Source organism: Lethenteron reissneri, chromosome 2, assembly GCF_015708825.2.
Source record: "Lethenteron reissneri isolate LAM-NWPU_2019-01 chromosome 2, ASM1570882v1, whole genome shotgun sequence".
Taxonomy (NCBI): Eukaryota; Metazoa; Chordata; class Hyperoartia; order Petromyzontiformes; family Petromyzontidae; genus Lethenteron; species Lethenteron reissneri.
The window spans coordinates 6,883,793-6,905,505 of record NC_083780.1 but is presented as its reverse complement, the minus strand read 5'-3'; the positions used below and the strand labels follow the sequence as shown (position 1 = coordinate 6,905,505).

The 21,713-nt window shown below is 52.9% G+C and overlaps 2 protein-coding genes across 4 annotated transcripts in view; both read left to right on the top strand.

The window, feature by feature from the left end:
- Window positions 1–3,497: 3,497 nt before the first annotated feature.
- On the top strand, window positions 3,498–12,244 carry LOC133342423 (uncharacterized). 3 transcript variants are annotated; one of them, XM_061551601.1, is made up of 4 exons: window positions 3,498–3,652; window positions 5,802–5,932; window positions 6,849–6,942; window positions 11,086–12,244. In XM_061551601.1, the coding sequence occupies exons 1-4, from the start codon at window positions 3,605–3,607 to the stop codon at window positions 12,043–12,045; spliced, it is 1,233 nt and encodes a 410-aa protein (XP_061407585.1). In that variant the 5' UTR covers window positions 3,498–3,604; the 3' UTR covers window positions 12,046–12,244. The 3 variants fall into 3 exon arrangements, with proteins under 3 accessions (XP_061407585.1, XP_061407603.1, XP_061407594.1); XM_061551619.1 differs by having other exon boundaries at window positions 3,516–3,652; window positions 5,766–5,932; XM_061551610.1 differs by having other exon boundaries at window positions 3,538–3,646.
- A 5,030-nt stretch (window positions 12,245–17,274) lies between these two features.
- The window catches only part of LOC133342512 (cathepsin D-like), a 28,905-nt gene continuing 24,466 nt past the window's right edge, over window positions 17,275–21,713 (top strand). The window contains exon 1 of the mRNA XM_061551667.1: window positions 17,275–17,465. Coding sequence (XP_061407651.1) covers window positions 17,398–17,465 — 68 coding nt within the window. The 5' untranslated portion in view covers window positions 17,275–17,397. The remainder of the gene's footprint in view (window positions 17,466–21,713) is intronic.

The following is a 21,713-nucleotide window of genomic DNA, read 5'->3' as shown; positions in this document are numbered from 1 at the left end:
GGATTCATCTTTTTGGTTCTTTCGGTAAAGTCACGTAGAAGGGAAATAATAAAATAATCAAAATAAAACTACATAAAATAATTCTCACAAATTATTTTATCATGTTTTATTTTTATTATTTTATAAAAAAGTAACGTAACATGGAAATAATAAAATAATAACAATAAAGCAATAAAATCATTCTCACTAATAATTTTATTCTGTTTTATTTTTATTATTTTATCATTTCAATTTTACGTGACTTTACCGAAAGAACCAAGAAGATCAGAGGTCAAGTTGAAGTCGTGGACGTGCAACGGCACTGCTGGGACTGGGTATTGACGCGGCGCTGAGACGGCGATGGACAATTCCGCGTTTCTATGACGGGGGCAAGTACATCGGCATTGAGGGCAATCGCTGAGTAAGGTTTAAAGGGTGGGCGGTATGGCGATGGAATTGTTCTAGAATCATAAACTCATCGTACGTGCATCCAGTTGCGGAGTGGGGAGGTCACGGGGCGGAGTGGGAGGTCACGGGGCGGAGTGGGAGGTCACGGGGCGGAGTGGGAGGTCACGGGGGGGCCGAGTGGGCGGGGCACTCACGACCGTTGGTGGTCACGGGGGGGGGCGAGTGGGTGGGGCACTCACGACCGTTGGTGGTCACGGGGGGGGGGGGCGAGTGGGCGGGGCACTCACGACCGTTGGTGGTCACGGGGGGGGGGGCGAGTGGGCGGGGCACTCACGACCGTTGGTGGTCACGGGGGGGGGGCGAGTGGGCGGGGCACTCACGACCGTTGGTGGTCACGGGGGGGGGGGGCGAGTGGGCGGGGCACTCACGACCGTTGGTGGTCACGGGGGGGGGCGAGTGGGCGGGGCACTCACGACCGTTGGTGGTCACGGGGGGGGGGGGCGAGTGGGCGGGGCACTCACGACCGTTGGTGGTCACGGGGGGGGGGGGCGAGTGGGCGGGGCACTCACGACCGTTGGTGGTCACGGGGGGGGGGGGGCGAGTGAGCGGGGCACTCACGATCGTTGGTGGTCACGGGGGGGGGGCGAGTGGGCGGGGCACTCACGATCGTTGGTGGTCACGGGGGGGGGCGAGTGGGCGGGGCACTCACGACCGTTGGTGGTCACGGGGGGGGGGGGCCGAGTGGGCGGGGCACTCACGACCGTTGGTGGTCACGGGGGGGGGGCGAGTGGGCGGGGCACTCACGACCGTTGGTGGTCACGGGGGGGGGGTCGAGTGGGCGGGGCACTCACGACCGTTGGTGGTCACGGGGGGGGGGGGTCGAGTGGGCGGGGCACTCACGACCGTTGGTGGTCACGGGGGGGGGGCGAGTGGGCGGGGCACTCACGACCGTTGGTGGTCACGGGGGGGGGGGGCGAGTGGGCGGGGCACTCACGACCGTTGGTGGTCACGGGGGGGGGGCGAGTGGGCGGGGCACTCACGACCGTTGGTGGTCACGGGGGGGGGCGAGTGGGCGGGGCACTCACGACCGTTGGTGGTCACGGGGGGGGGCGAGTTGGCGGGGCACTCACGACCGTTGGTGGTCACGGGGGGGGGGGGGTCGAGTGGGCGGGGCACTCACGACCGTTGGTGGTCACGGGGGGGGGGGGGGCGAGTGGGCGGGGCACTCACGACCGTTGGTGGTCACGGGGGGGGGGCGAGTGGGCGGGGCACTCACGACCGTTGGTGGTCACGGGGGGGGGGGGGTCGAGTGGGCGGGGCACTCACGACCGTTGGTGGTCACGGGGGGGGGGGGTCGAGTGGGCGGGGCACTCACGACCGTTGGTGGTCACGGGGGGGGGGGGCGAGTGGGCGGGGCACTCACGACCGTTGGTGGTCACGGGGGGGGGGCGAGTGGGCGGGGCACCCACGACCGTTGGTGGTCACGGGGGGGGGCGAGTGGGCAGGGCACTCACGACCGTTGGTGGTCACGGGGGGGGGGGCGAGTGGGTGGGGCACTCACGACCGTTGGTGGTCACGGGGGGGGGGCGAGTGGGTAGGGCACTCACGACCGTTGGTGGTCACGAGGGGGGGGGCGAGTGGGCGGGGCATTAACGACCGTTGGTGGTCACGGGTGGGGGGGCGAGTGGGCGGGGCATTAACGACCGTTGGTGGTCACGAGGGGGGGGGCGAGTGGGCGGGGCATTAACGACCGTTGGTGGTCACGGGGGGGGGCGAGTGGGCGGGGCACTCACGACCGTTGGTGGTCACGAGGGGGGGGGGCGAGTGGGCGGGGCATTAACGACCGTTGGTGGTCACGGGGGGGGGGGGGGCGAGTGGGCGGGGCACTCACGACCGTTGGTGGTCACGTGGGGGGGGGGGCGAGTGGGCGGGGCACTCACGACCGTTGGTGGTCACGTGGGGAGGGGGCGAGTGGGCGGGGCACTCACGACCGTTGGTGGTCACGGGGGGGGGGGGGCGAGTGGGAGGGGCATTAACGACCGTTGGTGGTCACGGGGGGGGGGGCGAGTGGGCGGGGCACTCACGACCGTTGGTGGTCACGGGGGGGGGGGGCGAGTGGGCGGGGCACTCACGACCGTTGGTGGTCACGGGGGGGGGGGGCGAGTGGGCGGGGCACTCACGACCGTTGGTGGTCACGGGGGGGGGGGCGAGTGGGTGGGGCACCCACCGCCGTTGGTGGTCACGGGGGGGGGCGAGTGGGCGGGGCACTCACGACCGTTGGTGGTCACGGGGACCGAGTGGGAGGGGCATTAACGACCGTTGGTGGTCACGGGGGGGGGCGAGTGGGCGGGGCACTCACGACCGTTGGTGGTCACGGGGGGGGGGGGGGCGAGTGGGCGGTGCATTAACGACCGTTGGTGGTCACGGGGGGCGAGTGGGCGGGGCACTCACGACCGTTGGTGGTCACGGGGGGGGGCGAGTGGGCGGGGCACTCACGACCGTTGGTGGTCACGGGGGGGGGGCGAGTGGGCGGGGCACTCACGACCGTTGGTGGTCACGGGGGGGGGGGGCGAGTGGGCGGGGCACTCACGACCGATGGTGGTCACGGGGGGCGAGTGGGAGGGTCACTCACGACCGTTGGTGGTCACGGGGGGGGGGCGAGTGGGCGGGGCACTCACGACCGTTGGTGGTCACGGGGGGGCGAGTGGGAGGGGCACTCACGACCGTTGGTGGTCACGGGGGGGGGGGGGGGCGAGTGGGCGGTGCATTAACGACCGTTGGTGGTCACGGGGGGCGAGTGGGCGGGGCACTCACGACCGTTGGTGGTCACGGGGGGGGGCGAGTGGGCGGGGCACTCACGACCGTTGGTGGTCACGGGGGGGGGGCGAGTGGGCGGGGCACTCACGACCGTTGGTGGTCACGGGGGGGGGGGCGAGTGGGCGGGGCACTCACGACCGATGGTGGTCACGGGGGGCGAGTGGGAGGGTCACTCACGACCGTTGGTGGTCACGGGGGGGGGGGCGAGTGGGCGGGGCACTCACGACCGTTGGTGGTCACGGGGGGCGAGTGGGAGGGGCACTCACGACCGTTGGTGGTCACGGGGGGCGAGTGGGAGGGGCACTCACGACCGTTGGTGGTCACGGGGGGGGGAGCGAGTGGGTGGGGCACTCACCGCCGTTGGTGGTCACGGGGCTCGGCAGGCGTGAGCGCTGTGGACATGGAGGCTGCAGGGCCTCTGCTGGGGTCGCTGTCCGGCAGGGTGCGGGTGAGACGCCTGCTCCCCCTGCTCCTCCTCCCCCACCGTGTACCGATTCGCAGCCCCCCCCCCCCCCGGCACCCCCCCTGGGGTGGGGGCTCTTGAAGCGGCGGTTGGAGACATTATTTATTTATTTATGAACGCCCAAACCACCACCACCAACCACCACCAGCATCACCAACCACCAGCACTAAACATCACCAACCACCAGCACCCACCATCACCAATCACCACAACCACCACCAACAACCACCACCAGCACCAACCATCACCACCCACCATCACCACCCACCACCAATCACCACAACCACCATCACCAACTACCACCACCCACCACCACCATCACCAACCACCACCACCCACCATCACCACCCACCACCAATCACCACAACCACCATCACCAACCACCACCACCCACCATCACCAACCAGCACCATCACCACAACCACCATCACCAACCACCACCATCCACCATCATCAACCACCACCAATCACCACAACCACCACCAATCACCACAACTACCACCAACAACCACCAGCACCACCCACCAACCACCAGCACCACCCACCACCGTCTCTACTATCCACTCAGCGCGATGTGCATTGCGGCTCTCTGTTAATATTGTTGTCTTTTAGTTTCTTCAAAATACGATCAAGAAAATGTCTCTTATTGTTATGTGTGAGAGTGTGCGTGAGTGTGCGTGAGTGTGAGAGAGTGTGTGAGAGTGAGAGAGTGTGTGAGTGTGTGTTGGTGTGTGTGAGTGTGTGAGAGTGAGAATGTGTATGAGAGTGTGTGATAGTGTGTGAGTGTGTGTTGGTGTGTGTGTGAGAGTGAGAGTGTGTGAGTGTGTGTGAGTGCGAGTGAGTGTTTGAGTGAGTGTGTGAGTAAGTGTGGAAGAGTGTGTGTGAGTGTGTGTGAGTGTGCGAGTGAGTGTGTGTGTGAGAGTGTGTGTGAGAGTATGTGTGTGTGAGTGTGTGTTGGTGTGTGTGAGTGTGTGTGAGTGTGTGAGAGTGTGTGTGTGTGTGAGAGTGTCAGTGAGTGTTTGAGTGTGAGAGGAAGTGTGTATGAGTGTGTGTGAGTCTGTGTGTGAGAGTGTGTGAGCGTGTGTGTGTGTGAGAGAGTGTGTGAGAGTGTGTGTGTGAGATTGTGTGCGAGTGAGTGTGTGAGTGAGTGTGTGTGTGTGAGAGTGTGTGTGTGTGTGAGAGTGTGTGTGAGTGTGTGAGTGTGTGTGTGAATGTGTGTGTGTGAGAGTGTGAGCGTGTGTGAGTGTGTGTGAGAGTGTGTGAGTGTGTGTGTGACAGTGTGTGTGAGAGTGTGTGAGAGTGTGTGTGAGTGTATGAGAGTGTGTGAGAGTGTGTGTGAGTGTATGAGAGTGTGTGAGTGTATGAGAGTGTGTGTGACAGTGTGTGTGAGAGTGTGTGAGAGTGTGTGTGAGTGTATGAGAGTGTGTGTGAGTGTATGAGAGTGTATGAGAGTGTGTGAGTGTGTGTGAGAGTGTGCGAGTGAGTGTGTGAGTAAGCACCTGCCTGGGTATTTTGTACCATCGGATACTCCACCCCCACAACTCCCAATCGGTGATGGGGCAGTTGTGGAGAGAGTGGAGAGTTTCCCATACCTGGGCAGTGTGCATATGACTGGCTCCAGTTTAACAGCAGAGGTCTCACTCCGAATCAGTCGAGCGGTAATATCTTTTCATCAATTGCGTAACGCTGTGTGGAAGCTACCTGGTCTGTCGCTCCGCACGAAGCTTCAAGTCTTCTCGGCCACAGTCATTCCCTCCCTTCTCTACGCTTGCGAAACGTGGACCCCCCTAATGGAGCATCTTCGCCGGTTGGAAACATTTAGGCTGGCCTGCCTACGATCCATCCTGGGTTTAACCAGGCTGGATTGTGTGAGGAGCTCACAAATACTTTAAAGATCTGGGCAAAGTCCCATCAGTGAGCTCCTCCGGCAGGCAAGGGTGCGTTGGCTGGGTCATGTAGCCCGCATGCCCAGCCACCGCATGCCAAAACAGCTTTTGTTCGGCCGGATCGAGGGGCCTAAACGGGCGCGGCACGGGCTAGAGAAGAGATGGAGTTATGTGGTACAGGAGGACGGAAGAGATGGAGTGATGTAGTACAGGAGGACGGATCTTTGTCTTTCGTGTGACCGCTGCAGGAGATGGAGAATACCATCCACCTGATGAAGCATGACATCGACCAGGCAATGAAGATGAACCTCAGTAGTGATCTTACAAAGCGGCATCACCACCATCACCACCATCACCACCGCCATGGACACGTGCACAGGTATGACGGACGCTAACAACCTTTTGTCGGTTCAATGACCCGTCCGTCACACCTAGATATGCGTATATATGTTCGATAAAATATAGTCAAACAGTTAATTAATTCACTGGCATGAACGAGTGAATAATACATCAGATATGATAATTGGTTTTTTTTACCCTTTTATCTGGCAACAAAACTGACACCTTTTTTACAAGGAGTCATGTTTGCATTGACCACAATACCTGCGGTCGGAATGCAAACAAAAAACACAACTCTGATAATGTATGCACTGTCCTTGAAATTGATTGGTCCACACCCGAGACAGCTTTTCTTAGAGCCTAGTCTCACTTGGTGTTGGACCAGATAACGCCAAAAGGTGCACCGCATGTATTGTGGTCAATGCAAACATGACTCCTTGTAAAAAAGGTGTCAGTTTTGTTGCCAAATAAAAGGGTATAAAAACAATTATCATATTTTGCTACTGGCAAAGCAGGTTCCAATAGTGAATAATAAATCAATCGATGTATGGTCCTGTATTATGTTTCTTCACTATTTTTCATTCATTTGTCATTTAATACTGTGCGGTATAAACTATGACATTATTTTCATTATTAATTGTCTTTGTTTACAATACGACTGGTAAGTTACGAAGTGTGTTTATGGTGTGAAATGGCGAATTACGAAAGACTGGGTTCTAACGTTAGAAGTTATTCAACATACGAAGCTAAAATATCCGAACGACGCTCCGGGAACGCATCTCCTTCGTACATCGAGGTTATTGCTGTTGCGCTCTTCGCTGGCCGGCAAGAGTGAACTTTACATAACTGAATCAGTTCCGGCACAATTTATTTTCAAATCCTACCACATTTTAGTTTTTACGTCTTCCCAAAATTGCAACTTCCTCACTTGCGTGTGGCGCGTCGCTCTTCCACAGCGAGGATGACGATTACCCTGGCTGGGATTCGACCCAGGATGCTTCCGGATCGGACGAAGGAGGCACAAAGGGTGCACACGATTCCAAAAACCTGGTAAGGACTCGCACCAAAGTTAAAGAGCGCCCGTGCGTAGCCTCAACAGGCGAGCAGCACCGATGAAGGCCCGGAACTGCACACCAGGGGGTGGGTGGCCAGCGCCACGCCCGGCCCGCCTTTGTCTCCCCAGTTGCGATATTTTTACACACCGCACCAGGTGCTCATTTGAGGCTGAGTCGATCGAGGGGAGGCCCCAGACCAGTTGAGATAATATAATCGTCGCTGGTGTTGGCCGTGAGCGGGAATCGAACTCGGGTCGCTGGTTTCGTAGGGCAGCACGCCAACCGCTATGCTGCCGCACCAAAAACAAAGATCCCCCATATAGCCTGTAACAGACTGTTGGGGCAAGCGTTTTTAGTGAGCACCTATGAAGGCCGGCATGGCACGCGAGGGGTCGGTGGCGAACACCACGCCCGGCCACCTTTGTCCCCCTAGTGGCGATTTTTACAAACTGCACCAGGTACTCATTAAGGATGAGTCGACCTAGGGTAGGCCCGGAACCGGTTCAGATAACCATCACTGGTGTTTGCCGCAGAGGTGGGACAAAGTCATTGTTATGCAAGTCCAAGTCGAGTCTGAAGTCATCAAATTCATGACTCGAGTCTGACTCGAGTCCAAGTCACATGACTCGAGTCCACACCTCAGAGGTGGGACAAAGTCATTGTTATGCAAGTCCAAGTCGAGTCTGAAGTCATCAAATTCATGACTCGAGTCTGACTCGAGTCCAAGTCACATGACTCGAGTCCACACCTCTGGTTTGCCGTGAGCGGGAATCGAACTCGGGTAGGCCGGGATTGTAGCACAGCGTAGCGCTAACCGTTACGCTACCGCAATACACACACACGCACACACACGCACCATACGCACACACATGCACACACACCAATAGGTAAGCAAATCTGATTGATGCGTCATTTGTAAGTTGGTCGGTCTTCTCAAGTTAAATTCTATTTTCTTTAACCTTCTTGAAGACTCGGGGTGATCGCTGCGAGCGCTCATTTGCTAACCGCGACCCGGGTCACCGAAATGATGAAGAGCAAAAAGAAAACCACCGTCGCGTTCACAAAATCGTCGTGCTTCCTCTACCCTCGGGCGACAGTGGATGACGCAAGTTGCCGAGAAGTCGATGGGGCATTGGACGACTCGGGGGGGGGGGGGGGGGGGCACCCGTGATGAATGCCAGCCCTGTGCGTCGGTATGTCCAGTCGTTCATTGTCCGCGTCGCTGCCTTTGGCGATGTCGCACACACGGAACGTCCCGCAGCTGAGGAAGGCCGGTCGGGCGAAACGTGAAAGTGTTTCATTTCTTCTCGGTGACAGTGAAAAAAATGCACTGCAGGGACTCCTCTACTTACGGACACTCGACTTACAAACTTTCAGAGATACGAACAAACCTGTCCCCGTGTGTTCAGTTGCCTGTTCGGACCGAAAGTCGTAGGTTCGACCGCCGCGCAATAGATGGCGGTGTTGGCATCTACATCTGCAGAACGTGAAGAACCAGTGGCATCTACATCTGCAGAACGTGAAGAACCAGTAGCATCTACATCTGCAAAACATGAAGAACCAGTGGCATCTACATTTGCAGAACATGAAGAACCAGTGGCATCTACACCTACAGAACGTGAAGATTCAGTGGCATCTACATCTGCAAAACATGAAGAACCAGTGGCATCTACATTTGCAGAACGTGAAGAACCTGTGGCATCTACATCTGCAGAACGTGAAGAACCAGTGGCATCTACATCTGCAAAACATGAAGAACCAGTGGCATCTACATTTGCAGAACGTGAAGAACCAGTGGCATCTACATCTGCAGAACGTGAAGAACCAGTGGCATCTACATCTGCAGAACGTGAAGAACCAGTGGCATCTACATCTGCAAAACATGAAGAACCAGTGGCATCTACATTTGCAGAACATGAAGAACCAGTGACATCTACACCTACAGAACGTGAAGAATCAGTGGCATCTACACCTACAGGAGATTAAACAACTTTTGAAGCCATTCCCCGTGTTTAGTGTACACGCCGTACAACATGTTTGGAATCGACAGGAGTAAAGTTGGACTTACGAACAAATCGACTTACGAACAGACCTCTGGAACCTAACACGTTCGTTAGCAGAGGAGACCCTATAGTTTTTTAATGAACCCGACCTGTTATGTTAATTTATACAGTGAACAATGACCCATAGCCACTGTATACAGTACATTTAGTGGTTTTTTTTCTTCCCATAAAGAAATCAGCAAACTGTTGCCACTTTAATGACTTTAAACCCCCCGCCAAACCTCCTACGCATTTCACAAGTAGTACTGATCGCATATCTGCATTTCCCATGGATATGCTAAATTCCTCTTGATATGCAAATTATTTTGTCAGGGCGCTCTTCCCCCCTCCATCCCAGCTTTAATGGTCGCTCCAAGCCTGGGGTTGTCGTTCAGACTCTGTCTTCTCGACGGACCTGTTCTCCACCTGAGGACGGCTGCTTGCGTTGTGGCCGAGACAGGAGGTGTTTAGATGTTCAAACACCAATTAGAAACATTTTGCAAGGAATCAATTCTGCATTAACCACACAGAGTACTTGCGGTGAACATGCAGACAAACTCGCTCTGACAGTGACATATGATGCATTGCCTTTGAAACTGATTGGCCTACGCGAGAGACAGCAGCCTTGTTCTTCATGGTTCTTTCAATAGAGTTGATATGCAAATTCCTTTATCAAGGCGCCCTTCCTCCCCTAACCCAGCTTAAATATACGCTGCCAAGCTTGGTGGTGCTCATTCAGACGCTGTCTTTCCGACAGACCTGTTCTTCACCTGAGGACGGCTGCTTGCGTTGTGGCCGAAACGTCGTGAGAATTATTTTATTATGTTTTATTTTATTATTTCCCTTCTACGTGACTTTACCGAAAGAACCAAGAAGATGTTGCCAAGCCATTGATTTACTTCTTAATTCCATTTCACCAGGCGAGGCCCCACTGGGGTAGGCAGCTCTTTTCTTAGAAGCGACCTGGCCATCGCAAACGATAGCACGGCGAATTGGCTCATCATCGTGTGGACATTACATGGTATCGGTTTCCCAACTGAGTTTCACGGTAATGTGGGGGGGGGGGGGGGGGGGGGGGATGCGTGCTTGATCAGTAATTGAACTGTGCGAAAGAACTTGAGGGGGGAGGGAAAAAAAACAAGAATCGCTCTTTGGACAATTCGCTGTTTAGAGCGACGGTTCTTAACCTTTACTGCAGCCTTTGCACCCCTTTGGTTCTCGGTCGTAAAACATTTCAACAATGTCAATAAAGACGTCGGGGTTTGCTGAAACAAGGTGAGTTGTGACTCACGTTGCCCGTGCGCAATTTGTGTTTTCGATGATTCACCTTCTCAAAAAAAATCTGTCTTGAACCCCCATGGGGTGGCGTGGTGCACCCCAGGTTAAGAAGAATCACTGGTGTAGTGTATAGTGTAGTGTATAGTGTAGTGTATAGCGTAGTTTATAGTGTAGTGTATAGCGTAGTGTAGTGTTTAGTGTAGTGTATAGTAGTGTAGTGTATAGCGTAGTGTATAGTAGTGTAGTGTATAGTGTAGTGTATAGTGTAGTGTATAGCGTAGTGTAGTGTATAGCGTAGTTTATAGTGTAGTGTATAGTAGTGTAGTGTTTAGTAGTGTATCGTGTAGTGTATAGTAGTGTGTAGTGTCGTGTATAGTAGTGTAGTGTATAGTGTAGTTTATAGTGTAGTGTATAGTAGTGTATAGTGATGTCGTGTTTAGTAGTGTATAGTGTCGTGTACAGTAGTGTAGTGTATAGTGTAGTGTATAGTAGTGTATAGTATAGAGTAGTAGTTCTTAACCTTTACCACAGCCTTGCATCGCTTTGGTTCTCAATTGTAAAAAACATGTATAATGTTATGTCGCCCGTGCTTAATTTGTGTTTTCGATGATTTACCTTCTAAAATCTGTCCGTGTCTTGCCACCCTCGAGAAAGGGCATCTCGCACCCCCAGGGGTGGCGTGCACCCCCAGGTTAAGAAGAAGAACCACTGCTTTAGAGCTCACCGTCTTCGTGTTTTACTCTCCGTCTTGAGCGTACGACTGTCTGTTCCATGTGTCAGTACGGCGCACGTTTAACCCCGCGTCCCCGTCGCCGCAGGCCGGCGTTCGTCTGCCAGAGGCACCGTGCAAGTGGCAGTATTTGATCCCCGACTCGGAGTCGGTCTGCACCAGCGACGGCTGCTACATCCAAGTCGGCCACAGCCACGCCGCCTTCTCGCTGCCCAAAGGCACCTGCGGCGATTTCCACGACCTACTGCCGCAGGACCTCAGCTCTGGCTTGCTGGATTCTGACCTCAGGGAAAGCCAGCTGAACGTCACCCCGTCGCAGTCGAGCCACGGCGAGAGCGAGTCCCGCGAATTCCTGCGTAAGGATCTCGGCGCCAACTCGTTGGACTGCAACGTTGGCCTCTCGTTCTCCGGCACCGTCCTGGCCAACGAGTCGACTCCGCGCGCTCCGCAGGCGACCGGCGCATCGGCGTTCCGCGGCCATCACCGCCAACACTACCGCAGCCACCGCTGTCGCCGCCACCAAGGTTCACGGGCGTCTCGACAGCAGCAGCAGCAGCAGCAGCGGCGGCGGCTTCGGTGGAGCGTGTCACGCGAGCCCGCCTGCTCGCGGAAGCTCGGCACCGACGGCGAAACTGGCCACCGAGAGGAGTTGGCCCAATTTGGCCGTCGGAGGGCCGTCCAGCCGACGCGCTCCGCCACCGACAGCGATTCCTACGGCGAGCTCGCCTCGAGCGACTCGGACGATTCCAGCGTCGGCCGCCGGTCGGGCCCCGGCGCGCCGCTGCGCTTTTGCTCCGGAGACGCCGGCCGCTCGATCCGCGCCATCGTCAGCAGGGGCAGGCAAACGACTCGGGCCGCGGTGCGCTTGCTGATGTCCCTGGGCGCTTGCGATTTCGCGAACGGCCTCGCGGTCGCCTGCCTTTGCTTCACAGTCACGTTCACGCTGTGCATCGTGTACCTGTGGCTCATCTCCAGCTACGCGGTGTCCTGCGTCCACGTGAAGAGCTTTGGGAAGGCGGTGGCGTGTTCGGGATCGGTGCCGGTGTAACGAGCGCAGGAGACGCGTGCGGGTGCTCGAGCGTCGACCCGTACTCGGCGGCGAGTTGCGGGCGACGATTGCACGCGCTTACGGAGGGCGGGAGGAATGGTTGGAATGGCAAGATGGCATTTTGGAGCGCGACGGGGGAAGGATTTGTGATTGCTGGATTCAATTGCAAATAAACATTTGGGAACGGTGGCTAAATGCAGTCTTCTGGAGTCTCTGTGACTTTTATAAACGCAGTTTATTGTTAAATTTCATTCCAAGGCCACTCGGGGAAAATGCGTGCATCATCGGTAATTGAAGTGTTCAACATAACAATAGAGGGCTGTACATTACGAACTTAACGATTTTGACAGTGCATGCCGAAAGAACATCCTAACACCTGTTTTATTGCCAGAAAGGGTAATTATTTTTTTTATACTTTGATACTGGCAAAGAGGTCCCATTCTGTAGCTGCTCACCCAGAGCTCTGAATCCCCTGATAGTGGCATTGTCCTGCTACTGTTCGCCTTCTTGCGTCCTCTGGTCTGCCACTGGTAGTGAGACTGGGCCATGAAGAACAAGGCTGCTTTTCGATTTAAAGCTTTCGTGACTGCAGAGATTCATCTTCTTGGTTCTTTCGGTAAAGTCACGTAGAAGGGAAATAATACAATAATACAAATTAAACATAATAAAATACAATTCTCACGACGTTTCGGCCACAACACAAGCAGCCGTCCTCAGGTGAAGAACAGGTCTGTCGGAAAGACAGCGTCTGAATGAACACCACCAAGCTTGGCAGCGTATATTTAAGCTGGGTTAGGGGAGGAAGGGCGCCTTGACAAAGGAATTTGCATATCAACAGAGTTGCATTTCCGACAGACCTGTTCTTCACCTGAGGACGGCTGCTTGCGTTGTGGCCGAAACGTCGTGAGAATTGTATTTTATAATGTTTTATTTTTATTATTTTATTATTTCCCTTCTACGTGACTTTACCGAAAGAACCAAGAAGATCAAGGCTGCTGTCTCTAGCGTCGGCCAATCAGTTTCAAAGCCAATGCATCACATGTCACTGTCAGAGCGAGTTTGTCTGCATCTTCACCGCAAGTACTCTGTGTGGTTAATGCAGAATTGAGTCCTTGCAAAAGGTTTCTATTTGGTGCTTGAACATCTTAACACCTCCTGTTTTATTGCCAGAAAGGGTAAAAGCGATTTTTATTTTTTCAAACAAATGTCATTGTTTGCGAGTTACAGACGAAACCACACAACCCCTGTTGTCGCTGTCAAACATAGTGCAGAACAGAATGGAGTTAGCTCACGAGCCATATATACACGTGTATGCATCGAATCAATGTTTTGTACTCATTTTAATGGGTTCAACGAACTCCACCAGCCCACTAGAAGCCACCGCGTTAACTGCAGTGCAAAGAAAGAAAAAAACTATACACATACATTTTACATTGATTCCAATGTCCTTTTTTTCAGTCGACAAAAGCTAAGGCATGCTAATCTTGATTTGAAGCTTTCGTGACTGCAGGAATCAATACTCTTTGGTTCTTTCGGTAAATTCACGTGGGTAGAAAAATCAAAAGATCACGACGTTTCGATCGCAACACAAGCGATCGTCATCAGGTGGGACAACCACAGCCAACATAAGCAGTTTTTTCTTGCTGCTATAATGTTATTTGATATTCATTACTGATGAAAACATTATACCGGGGTCATCCCTCGAGATGGAACATTGTTAGTTGACGATATCCAGGGCGTCGAGTTACACACAGCAAACACACAAGGACAAATATCGCCCGTATAGCCTGAACAGACTGTTGGGGCAAGTGCTGTTAGCGAGCACCTATGAAGGTTGACATGGCACACGAGGGGGTGGGTGGCTAGCACCACGCCCGGCCGCCTTTGTCTCCCCAGTGGCGATGTTTACACACCGCGCTAGGTACTCGTTTTCAGGCTGAGTCGACCTAAGAGAGTCCCAGGACCGGTACAGATAATCGTCAATGGCGTTGGCCGTGAGCGGGAATCGGACTCGGGTCGCCGGGTTCGTAGCGCAGCGTAGCGCTAACCGCTGCACCACCGCTCCTCACAGCAAACACATAACGGACACGTCTACACACACACTTTAAAATATACAACACGTGCAGTTTAGACGGTCATACAATGCCATACACATTGAGTGTCAAGAACGGGCTGAAGTCTATTGCGTGGGGCTAATGACACACTGGGGCCGTCCATAAATGACGTCACGCACCTAGGGGGGGGGGGTGCTCAAACATTTGTGACGTCACATCAAAATGCGCAGCTTTAAATAAATATAGACATGTTCTACTTAATTAAATAGATTTTTTAATAAATGTTTTCTCGTACAACATCAGAGTGCAGCGCCACATTAAATACGCACTACGATGACAATAATTTAAAGCGATTTGAAGCATGTTTTTTTTGGGGGGGGGGTAGAGCTTTGTGACGTCATATTTGAGGGGGGTCTGACTTTTTGTGACGCCGTGTGACGAGGGGGGGGGGGGGGGAGGTCAAAAATCGTCCAAAATCGCGTGACGTCATTTATGGACAGCCCCTAGGACATTCACCGTTGCGTTGCCCCCTGCAAACTGGTACACGTTTTATCGACCCCACCATCACCGAGGCAGGGATGATGGGTCGAGTGAACCCCCAACCAGGGGTTTGATTTCACAATCCTCCAAGTGAGAGCCACTCGTTCCACCGCTACCTGGGCGACTCAACTTGAAACAGGAAAGTACAGGGTGGTGGTCCAGATGTCTTGTGACCACCCCTCCCCTCCGCTCCCCCAATTAATTTACCGCTAACATTTTAAATAAACCCTACTAGAAACATATAAAATTGTAGATAATTAAACGGGTCAGAAGATATCTGCACCACCCGGTACAAGGCAGTGTTATTTAATGCGTTGCAGTTTGCCCGGACACCTGAAATTAACCACCCACCCCACCTCATTTAGTGCGCTAAGTCGAGGTTTTACTCTCTTTCTTATTCGTATGGTTGATGTAGAACAGGGGTGGGGAACCTTTCTTCTACTCTTTGGTTTTTTCGGTAAAGTCACGTAGGTATAAAATTAAATAAATGAAAACATCTTCTTGGTTCTTTCGGTAAAGTCACGTAGAAGGGAAGTAATAAAATAATATAAATAAAACATAATAAAATAATTCTCAGGTGAAAACCAGGTCCGTAGAGGCGACAGCGTCTGAATGAAACAGCACACGAGTTTGGAGCATATATATAAGCTGGGCGCCTTGACAAAGGAATTTGCAAGAAATTTTTTTAAATGAAAACAACTAAATTAAATCACGACGTTTCGGAGGCAACACAAGCTTCCGTCTTCAGGTGGAACCAGCGACTTTGGCTGTAACGGTTCCACTTGAAGACGGAAGCTTGTGTTGCCTCCGAAACGTCGTGATTTAATTTAGTTGTTTTCATTTATTTTATTTTTCACCTACGTGACTTTACCGAAAAAACCAAAGAGTATGAATCCTTGCAGTCACGAAAGCTTCAAATTTAGAACACTTTTTCTGCCAATGGCCATTTGGATATTTATAACATCATTCGCGGGCCATACACAATTATCAACTTAAAAATTAGCCTGTTAAATTTAGTCAAATATTTAATTAACTCGCCTCTAATGCGATGGCTGGAACTGCTTCTCTTTGGCGAGGCGTGTGATGATGTTAGCTGCTGGTATTGATGATGATGTTGCTACTCGCAACTGCTTTTCCAGGTTTGCTCCTAGATTTGTTGAATTTCGAGTCTCGCCTGCGGTTGCCTTGGCAGGGCCACACCAAATGATTTCGCGGGCCTCGTACGGCCCGCGGGCCGGACGTTCCCCACCCCTGATGTAGAGCAACAGCTCCAATTTTGCATTCTTGTGGCGAAGGCAGAGACAGCCGGCGTCAGGCGAAGAGGGGTAGTGTGTATCATCGCTGTCATTTCAGTTTATGAGTGCAGTATTTTCTAAAATCTGATTGAATCGTAATAAAACTATTTTTTTGCATGTAAAGGCACCACTGGAGCTACACAGGAGCTCTTTCCGACAGACCTGTTCTTCACCTGAGGACGGCTGCTTGCGTTGTGGCCGAAACGTCGTGACAATTATTTAATGTTTTATTTTTATTATTTTATTATTTCCCTTCTACGTGACTTTACCGAAAGAACCAAGAAGACTACACAGGAGCTCTGTTTCAGAAGCGACCTGGCTCCCACAAATGATCGCTCAACGAAGTTGGGCTTATCACGTGGACATTGATATCAGCCAAAATAATCTAAACGCGTGTTTCTCTAAATGTGGAGGGAAAACCCGGAGGGCCCGGAGAAAAATCCACGCGACCACGCGGAGAGACACCACAAACTCCAAATATATACAGCAGCAGGCGTCGGGATCGGGATCGAACCCACGACCTCCTGCATACCAGGCGAGGCAGTTAACATCTCACCACCGCACTGTCTGGGACATACACATCATTACATGAGAATAAAAAAACCCCATAGTCATTGTGATAACCAATTACTGAATAGCTTCGTCAAGACGGGCTGGCAACGTTTTGGAGCACAGGATCTAATCGGCTCGAACGCGCTCTGGCAAATTGCGTGAAGAGACGTGGCCACGTGGTTCAGTGGCGGTGTGGAGATCACGTGCTCAGCCCGGCGGTCACGCGCTCGGGATGACGGGGGCCGTCACGCGCGCGGTGACGTCACAGCCCCCCCCCCCATTTCCCCTCCCCCCAGCTGACCTCTCACCGTCGGAAGGAGCGGTGGCGGAAGTGGTTAGCGCGTTGCGCTTCACGAAACCCCCCCGCTCACGGCCACCGACGACCAAACCCACCCCTAGGTCGACTCAGCCTCAAGCGAGTGCCTGGTGCCACAGTGGCGGTGTGTAAAAAAACCATCGCCATTGATGAAGGGAGACAAAGGCGGCCGGGCGTGGTTGCTGCCCCCCCCTAAACCCCAAACCCCCGTGCCCTACCCAACGTGTGCCCGTGTCGACCTTCAAAGGGTACTGCTACTCGCCAACGGCACTTGCCCCAACAACAGCCTGTTAGAGGCTATACGGGGAGCTTTGTCTTTGTGTTTTTTTTTGGGGGGGGGGGGTGAGGTGGGGTGTGGGGGAAGCACGCGATTGGTTGGAACGCGAGCGCGAGCCCGGCGCGGGGGACCAATCACGCGGCGCGGCCTTGCGCGCCTATAAATAGGGGAGACGAGAGCTTCCCCCTCGCCTCAGTCGTCATTGTGAGGTGGTGGAGGTGGTTGTTGTTGTTGTTGTGGTCTCTACAGTCGCGTGTTTACAATTCATATAAACAACAACGACGACGACAACAACGACGACAACAAACGACGATCAACATGCAGTGCTACGCCGCCATATCGCTCCTCTTGGCTGCCTGCCTGCTGCCCGCAGATGCGCTCATCAGGTGGATAAAAGACATACGCAGACACACACACAGAGACACACACGCAGAGATACAAACACACACGCAGACACAAAGATACACACAGACACGGAGACACACGCACAGAGACACACACACGCAGACACAAAGATACACACAGACACGGAGACACAGACACGGAGACACACGCACAGAGATACAAACACACACGCAGACACAAAGATACACACAGACCCACACACGCACACACAGACACGGAGACACACGCACAGAGATACAAACACACACGCAGACACAAAGATACACACAGACAAGCACACACAGACACGGAGACAGACACGGAGACATGCACAGAGATACAAACACACGCAGATACAAAGATACACACAGACACGGAGACAGACACGGAGACACACGCACAGAGATACAAACACACGCACAGAGATACAAACACACACGCAGACACACAAAGATACGCACAGACAAAGACACAACCACAAAGACACAAATATACACACAGACACAAAGATGCACAAAGACAGACACAAAGACAGACACGGCGACACAAAGATACACAAAGACACAGACACAAAGACACACACAGACACAAAAACTCAGCCACACAGACACGAAGATACACACAGACACAAAGACAGACACACAGAGACACACAGACAAAGACAGACACACAGAGACACACACGGACGATCTTGTAATTGAAGCTCACGTGTAGGCTGGCTGTGTAGGTCGCGTTAACCCGCCTCCGCCCTCATCTCCATCCACTGTACATAGACACATGGTCAACCGCTGTTACACAAGAAGACTGTCCCTGTTGTGTGTGTCCCTGTGTGTTTGTGTGTGTGTGTGTGTCCCTGTGTGTGTGTGTCTTTGTGTGTGTGTCCCTGTTGTGTGTGTCTTTGTGTGTGTGTGTCCCTGTGTGTGTGTGTCCCTGTTGTGTGTGTCTTTGTGCGTGTGTGTCCCTGTGTGTGTGTGTCCCTGTGTGTGTGTGTGTCCCTGTGTGTGTGTGTCCTTGTGTGTGTGTGTCCCTGTTGTGTGTGTCTTTGTGTGTGTGTCCCTGTTGTGTGTGTCTTTGTGTGTGTGTCCCTGTGTGTGTGTCCCTGTGTGTGTGTGTGTCTTTGTGTGTGTGTGTGTCCCTGTGTGTGTGTCCCTGTGTGTGTCTTTGTGTGTGTGTGTGTCCCTGTTGTGTGTGTCTTTGTGTGTGTGTGTCCCTGTGTGTGTGTGTCCCTGTGTGTGTGTGTCCCTGTGTGTGTGTGTGTTTGTGTTTGTGTGTCCCTGTGTGTGTGTCTTTGTGTGTGTGTGTGTCTTTGTGTGTGTGTGTGTCCCTGTGTGTGTGTCCCTGTGTGTGTGTCTTTGTGTGTGTGTGTCTTTGTGTGTGTGTTTGTGTGTGTGTGTCCCTGTGTGTGTGTCCCTGTGTGTGTGTCCCTGTGTGTGTGTGTCCCTGTTGTGTGTGTGTGTGTCCCTGTTGTGTGTGTCTTTGTGTGTGTGTGTGTGTTTGTGTGTGTGTGTCCCTGTTGTGTGTGTGTGTGTGTCCCTGTTGTGTGTGTGTGTGTGTCCCTGTTGTGTGTGTGTGTGTGTCCCTGTTGTGTGTGTGTGTGTCCCTGTTGTGTGTGTGTTTGTGTGTGTGTGTCCCTGTTGTGTGTGTGTGTGTCCCTGTTGTGTGTGTGTGTGTCCCTGTTGTGTGTGTGTTTGTGTGTGTGTGTCCCTGTTGTGTGTGTGTTTGTGTGTGTGTGTCCCTGTTGTGTGTGTGTTTGTGTGTGTGTGTCCCTGTTGTGTGTGTGTGTTTGTGTGTGTGTCCCTGTTGTGTGTGTGTGTGTGTGTGTGTTGTGTGTGTGTCCCTGTTGTGTGTGTGTGGGTTTGTGTGTGTGTTTTGTGTGTGTCCTGTTGTGTGTGTGTGTGTCCCTGTTGTGTGTGTGTGTGTGTCCCTGTTGTGTGGGTCTTGTGTGTGTGTGTCCCTGTTGTGTGTGTGTGTGTGTCCCTGTTGTGTGTGTGTTTGTGTGTGTGTGTCCCTGTTGTGTGTGTGTGTTTGTGTGTGTGTGTCCCTGTTGTGTGTGTGTGTGTGTGTGTCCTGTTGTGTGTGTTGTGTGTGGTCCCTGTGTGTGGTGTGTGTCCCTGTTGTGTGGTGTGTGTCCCTGTTGTGTGTGTGTTTGTGTGTGTGTGTCCCTGTTGTGTGTGTGTGTGTTTGTGTGTGTGTGTCCCTGTTGTGTTGTTTGTGTGTGTGTGTCCCTGTTGTGTGTGTCTTTGTGTGTGTGTGTCCTGTGTGTGTGTTGTGTGTGTGTCCCTGTTGTGTGTGTTTGTGTGTGTGTCCCTGTTGTGTGTGTCTTTGTGTGTGTGTGTCCCTGTGTGTGTGTGTCCCTGTGTGTGTGTGTCCCTGTGTGTGTGTGTCCGTGTGTGTGTGTGTTGTGTGTGTGTGTCCCTGTGTGTGTGTCTTTGTGTGTGTGTGTGTCTTTGTGTGTGTGTGTCCCTGTGTGTGTGTCCCTGTGTGTGTGTGTCTTTGTGTGTGTGTGTGTCTTTGTGTGTGTGTCCCTGTGTGTGTGTGTCCCTGTTGTGTGTGTGTTTGTGTGTGTGTGTCCCTGTTGTGTGTGTCTTGTGTGTGTGTGTCCCTGTTGTGTGTGTGTGTCCCTGTTGTGTGTGTGTTTGTGTGTGTGTGTCCCTGTTGTGTGTGTCTTTGTGTGTGTGTCCCTGTTGTGTGTGTCTTTGTGTGTGTCCCTGTTGTGTGTGTCCCTGTTGTGTGTGTCTTTGTGTGTGTGTCCCTGTTGTGTGTGTCCCTGTTGTGTGTGTCTTTGTGTGTGTCCCTGTTGTGTGTGTCCCTGTTGTGTGTGTCTTTGTGTGTGTGTCCCTGTTGTGTGTGTCCCTGTTGTGTGTGTCTTTGTGTGTGTCCCTGTTGTGTGTGACCCTGTTGTGTGTGCCCCTGTTGTGTGTGTCTTTGTGTGTGTCCCTGTTGTGTGTGTCCCTGTTGTGTGTGTCCCTGTTGTGTGTGTCTTTGTGTGTGTGTCCCTGTTGTGTGTGTCCCTGTTGTGTGTGTCTTTGTGTGTGTGCCCCTGTTGTGTGTGTGCCCCTGTTGTGTGTGTGCCCCTGTTGTGTGTGTGTCCCTGTTGTGTGTGTGTTTGTGTGTGTGTCTTTGTGTGTGTGTCCCTGTGTGTGTGTCCCTGTTGTGTGTGTGTTTGTGTGACCCCAAAGACAAAGATCCCCCGTGTAGCCTCACCCCAGCACCCGGCAGTGAATCTGAACCGAGCCCTGGGCCTCCTCCCCTAGGTCGACTCGGCCTCAAAATGAGTGCGGGTGTGTAAGTGAACATCTCGCCACTGGGGAGACAAAGGCGGCCGGGAGTGGTGCTGGCCACCCACCCCCTCGTGTGCCACCGTGCCGGTCTTCACAGGTGCTGCTGCTACTCGCTAACAGCACTTGCCCCTACAGCCTGTTACAGGCTACACGGGGGATCTTTGTGTGTGTGTCTCTGTGTGTGTGTCTCTGTGTGCGTGTGTCTTTGTGTGTGTGTCTCTGTGTGTGTGTCTCTTGTGTGCGTCTCTTGTGTGTGTGTCTCTGTATGTGTGTGTGTCTCTTGTGTGTGTGTGTGTGTCTCTGTGTGTGTGTCTGTGTGTGTGTCTCTTGTGTGCGTCTCTTTGTGTGTGTCTGTGTCTCTGTGTGTGTGTGTGTCTCTGTGTGTGTGTGTGTCTGTGTGTGTGTGTCTCTTGTGTGTGTGTCTCTGTGTGTGCGTGTGTCTCTGTGCGTGCGTGTGTCTCTGTGCGTGTGTCTCTGTGCGTGTGTCTCTATGTGTGTGTCTCTGTGTGTCTCTTGTGTAACTGCGCACGCCGTAATGTAATATTGTGTCTATGGAATTGGCTTCTCGTCCACCCGGGAAATTCTTCGTTGTGGTCGGAGTGGCTTTGCGCCTCCGGGCGACGGCGTAGACACACGGGGGGAGGGCTCCTATGGCGCGTTGACACTGTTCCCGTATTTCACTTTCTTTTAAACTTCCAGTCACATCGGGCTACCTCTGTTCTAACAGCGAGAGCCATGCAGGCCTCGAGGTGCACCTAGCCTGGCACGCCACTTGAACTAATAACTTTTCACATCGTTTTGGCAGTCACCAAGTACCGTATGCATCTTCTTCTTGGTTCTTTCGGTAAAGTCGCGTAGAATGGAAATAATAAAATAATAAAAATAAAACATAATAAAATATAATTTTATATTATTTTATTATGTTTTATTTTAATTATTTTATAATAAAAAATAAAGCATAATAAAATA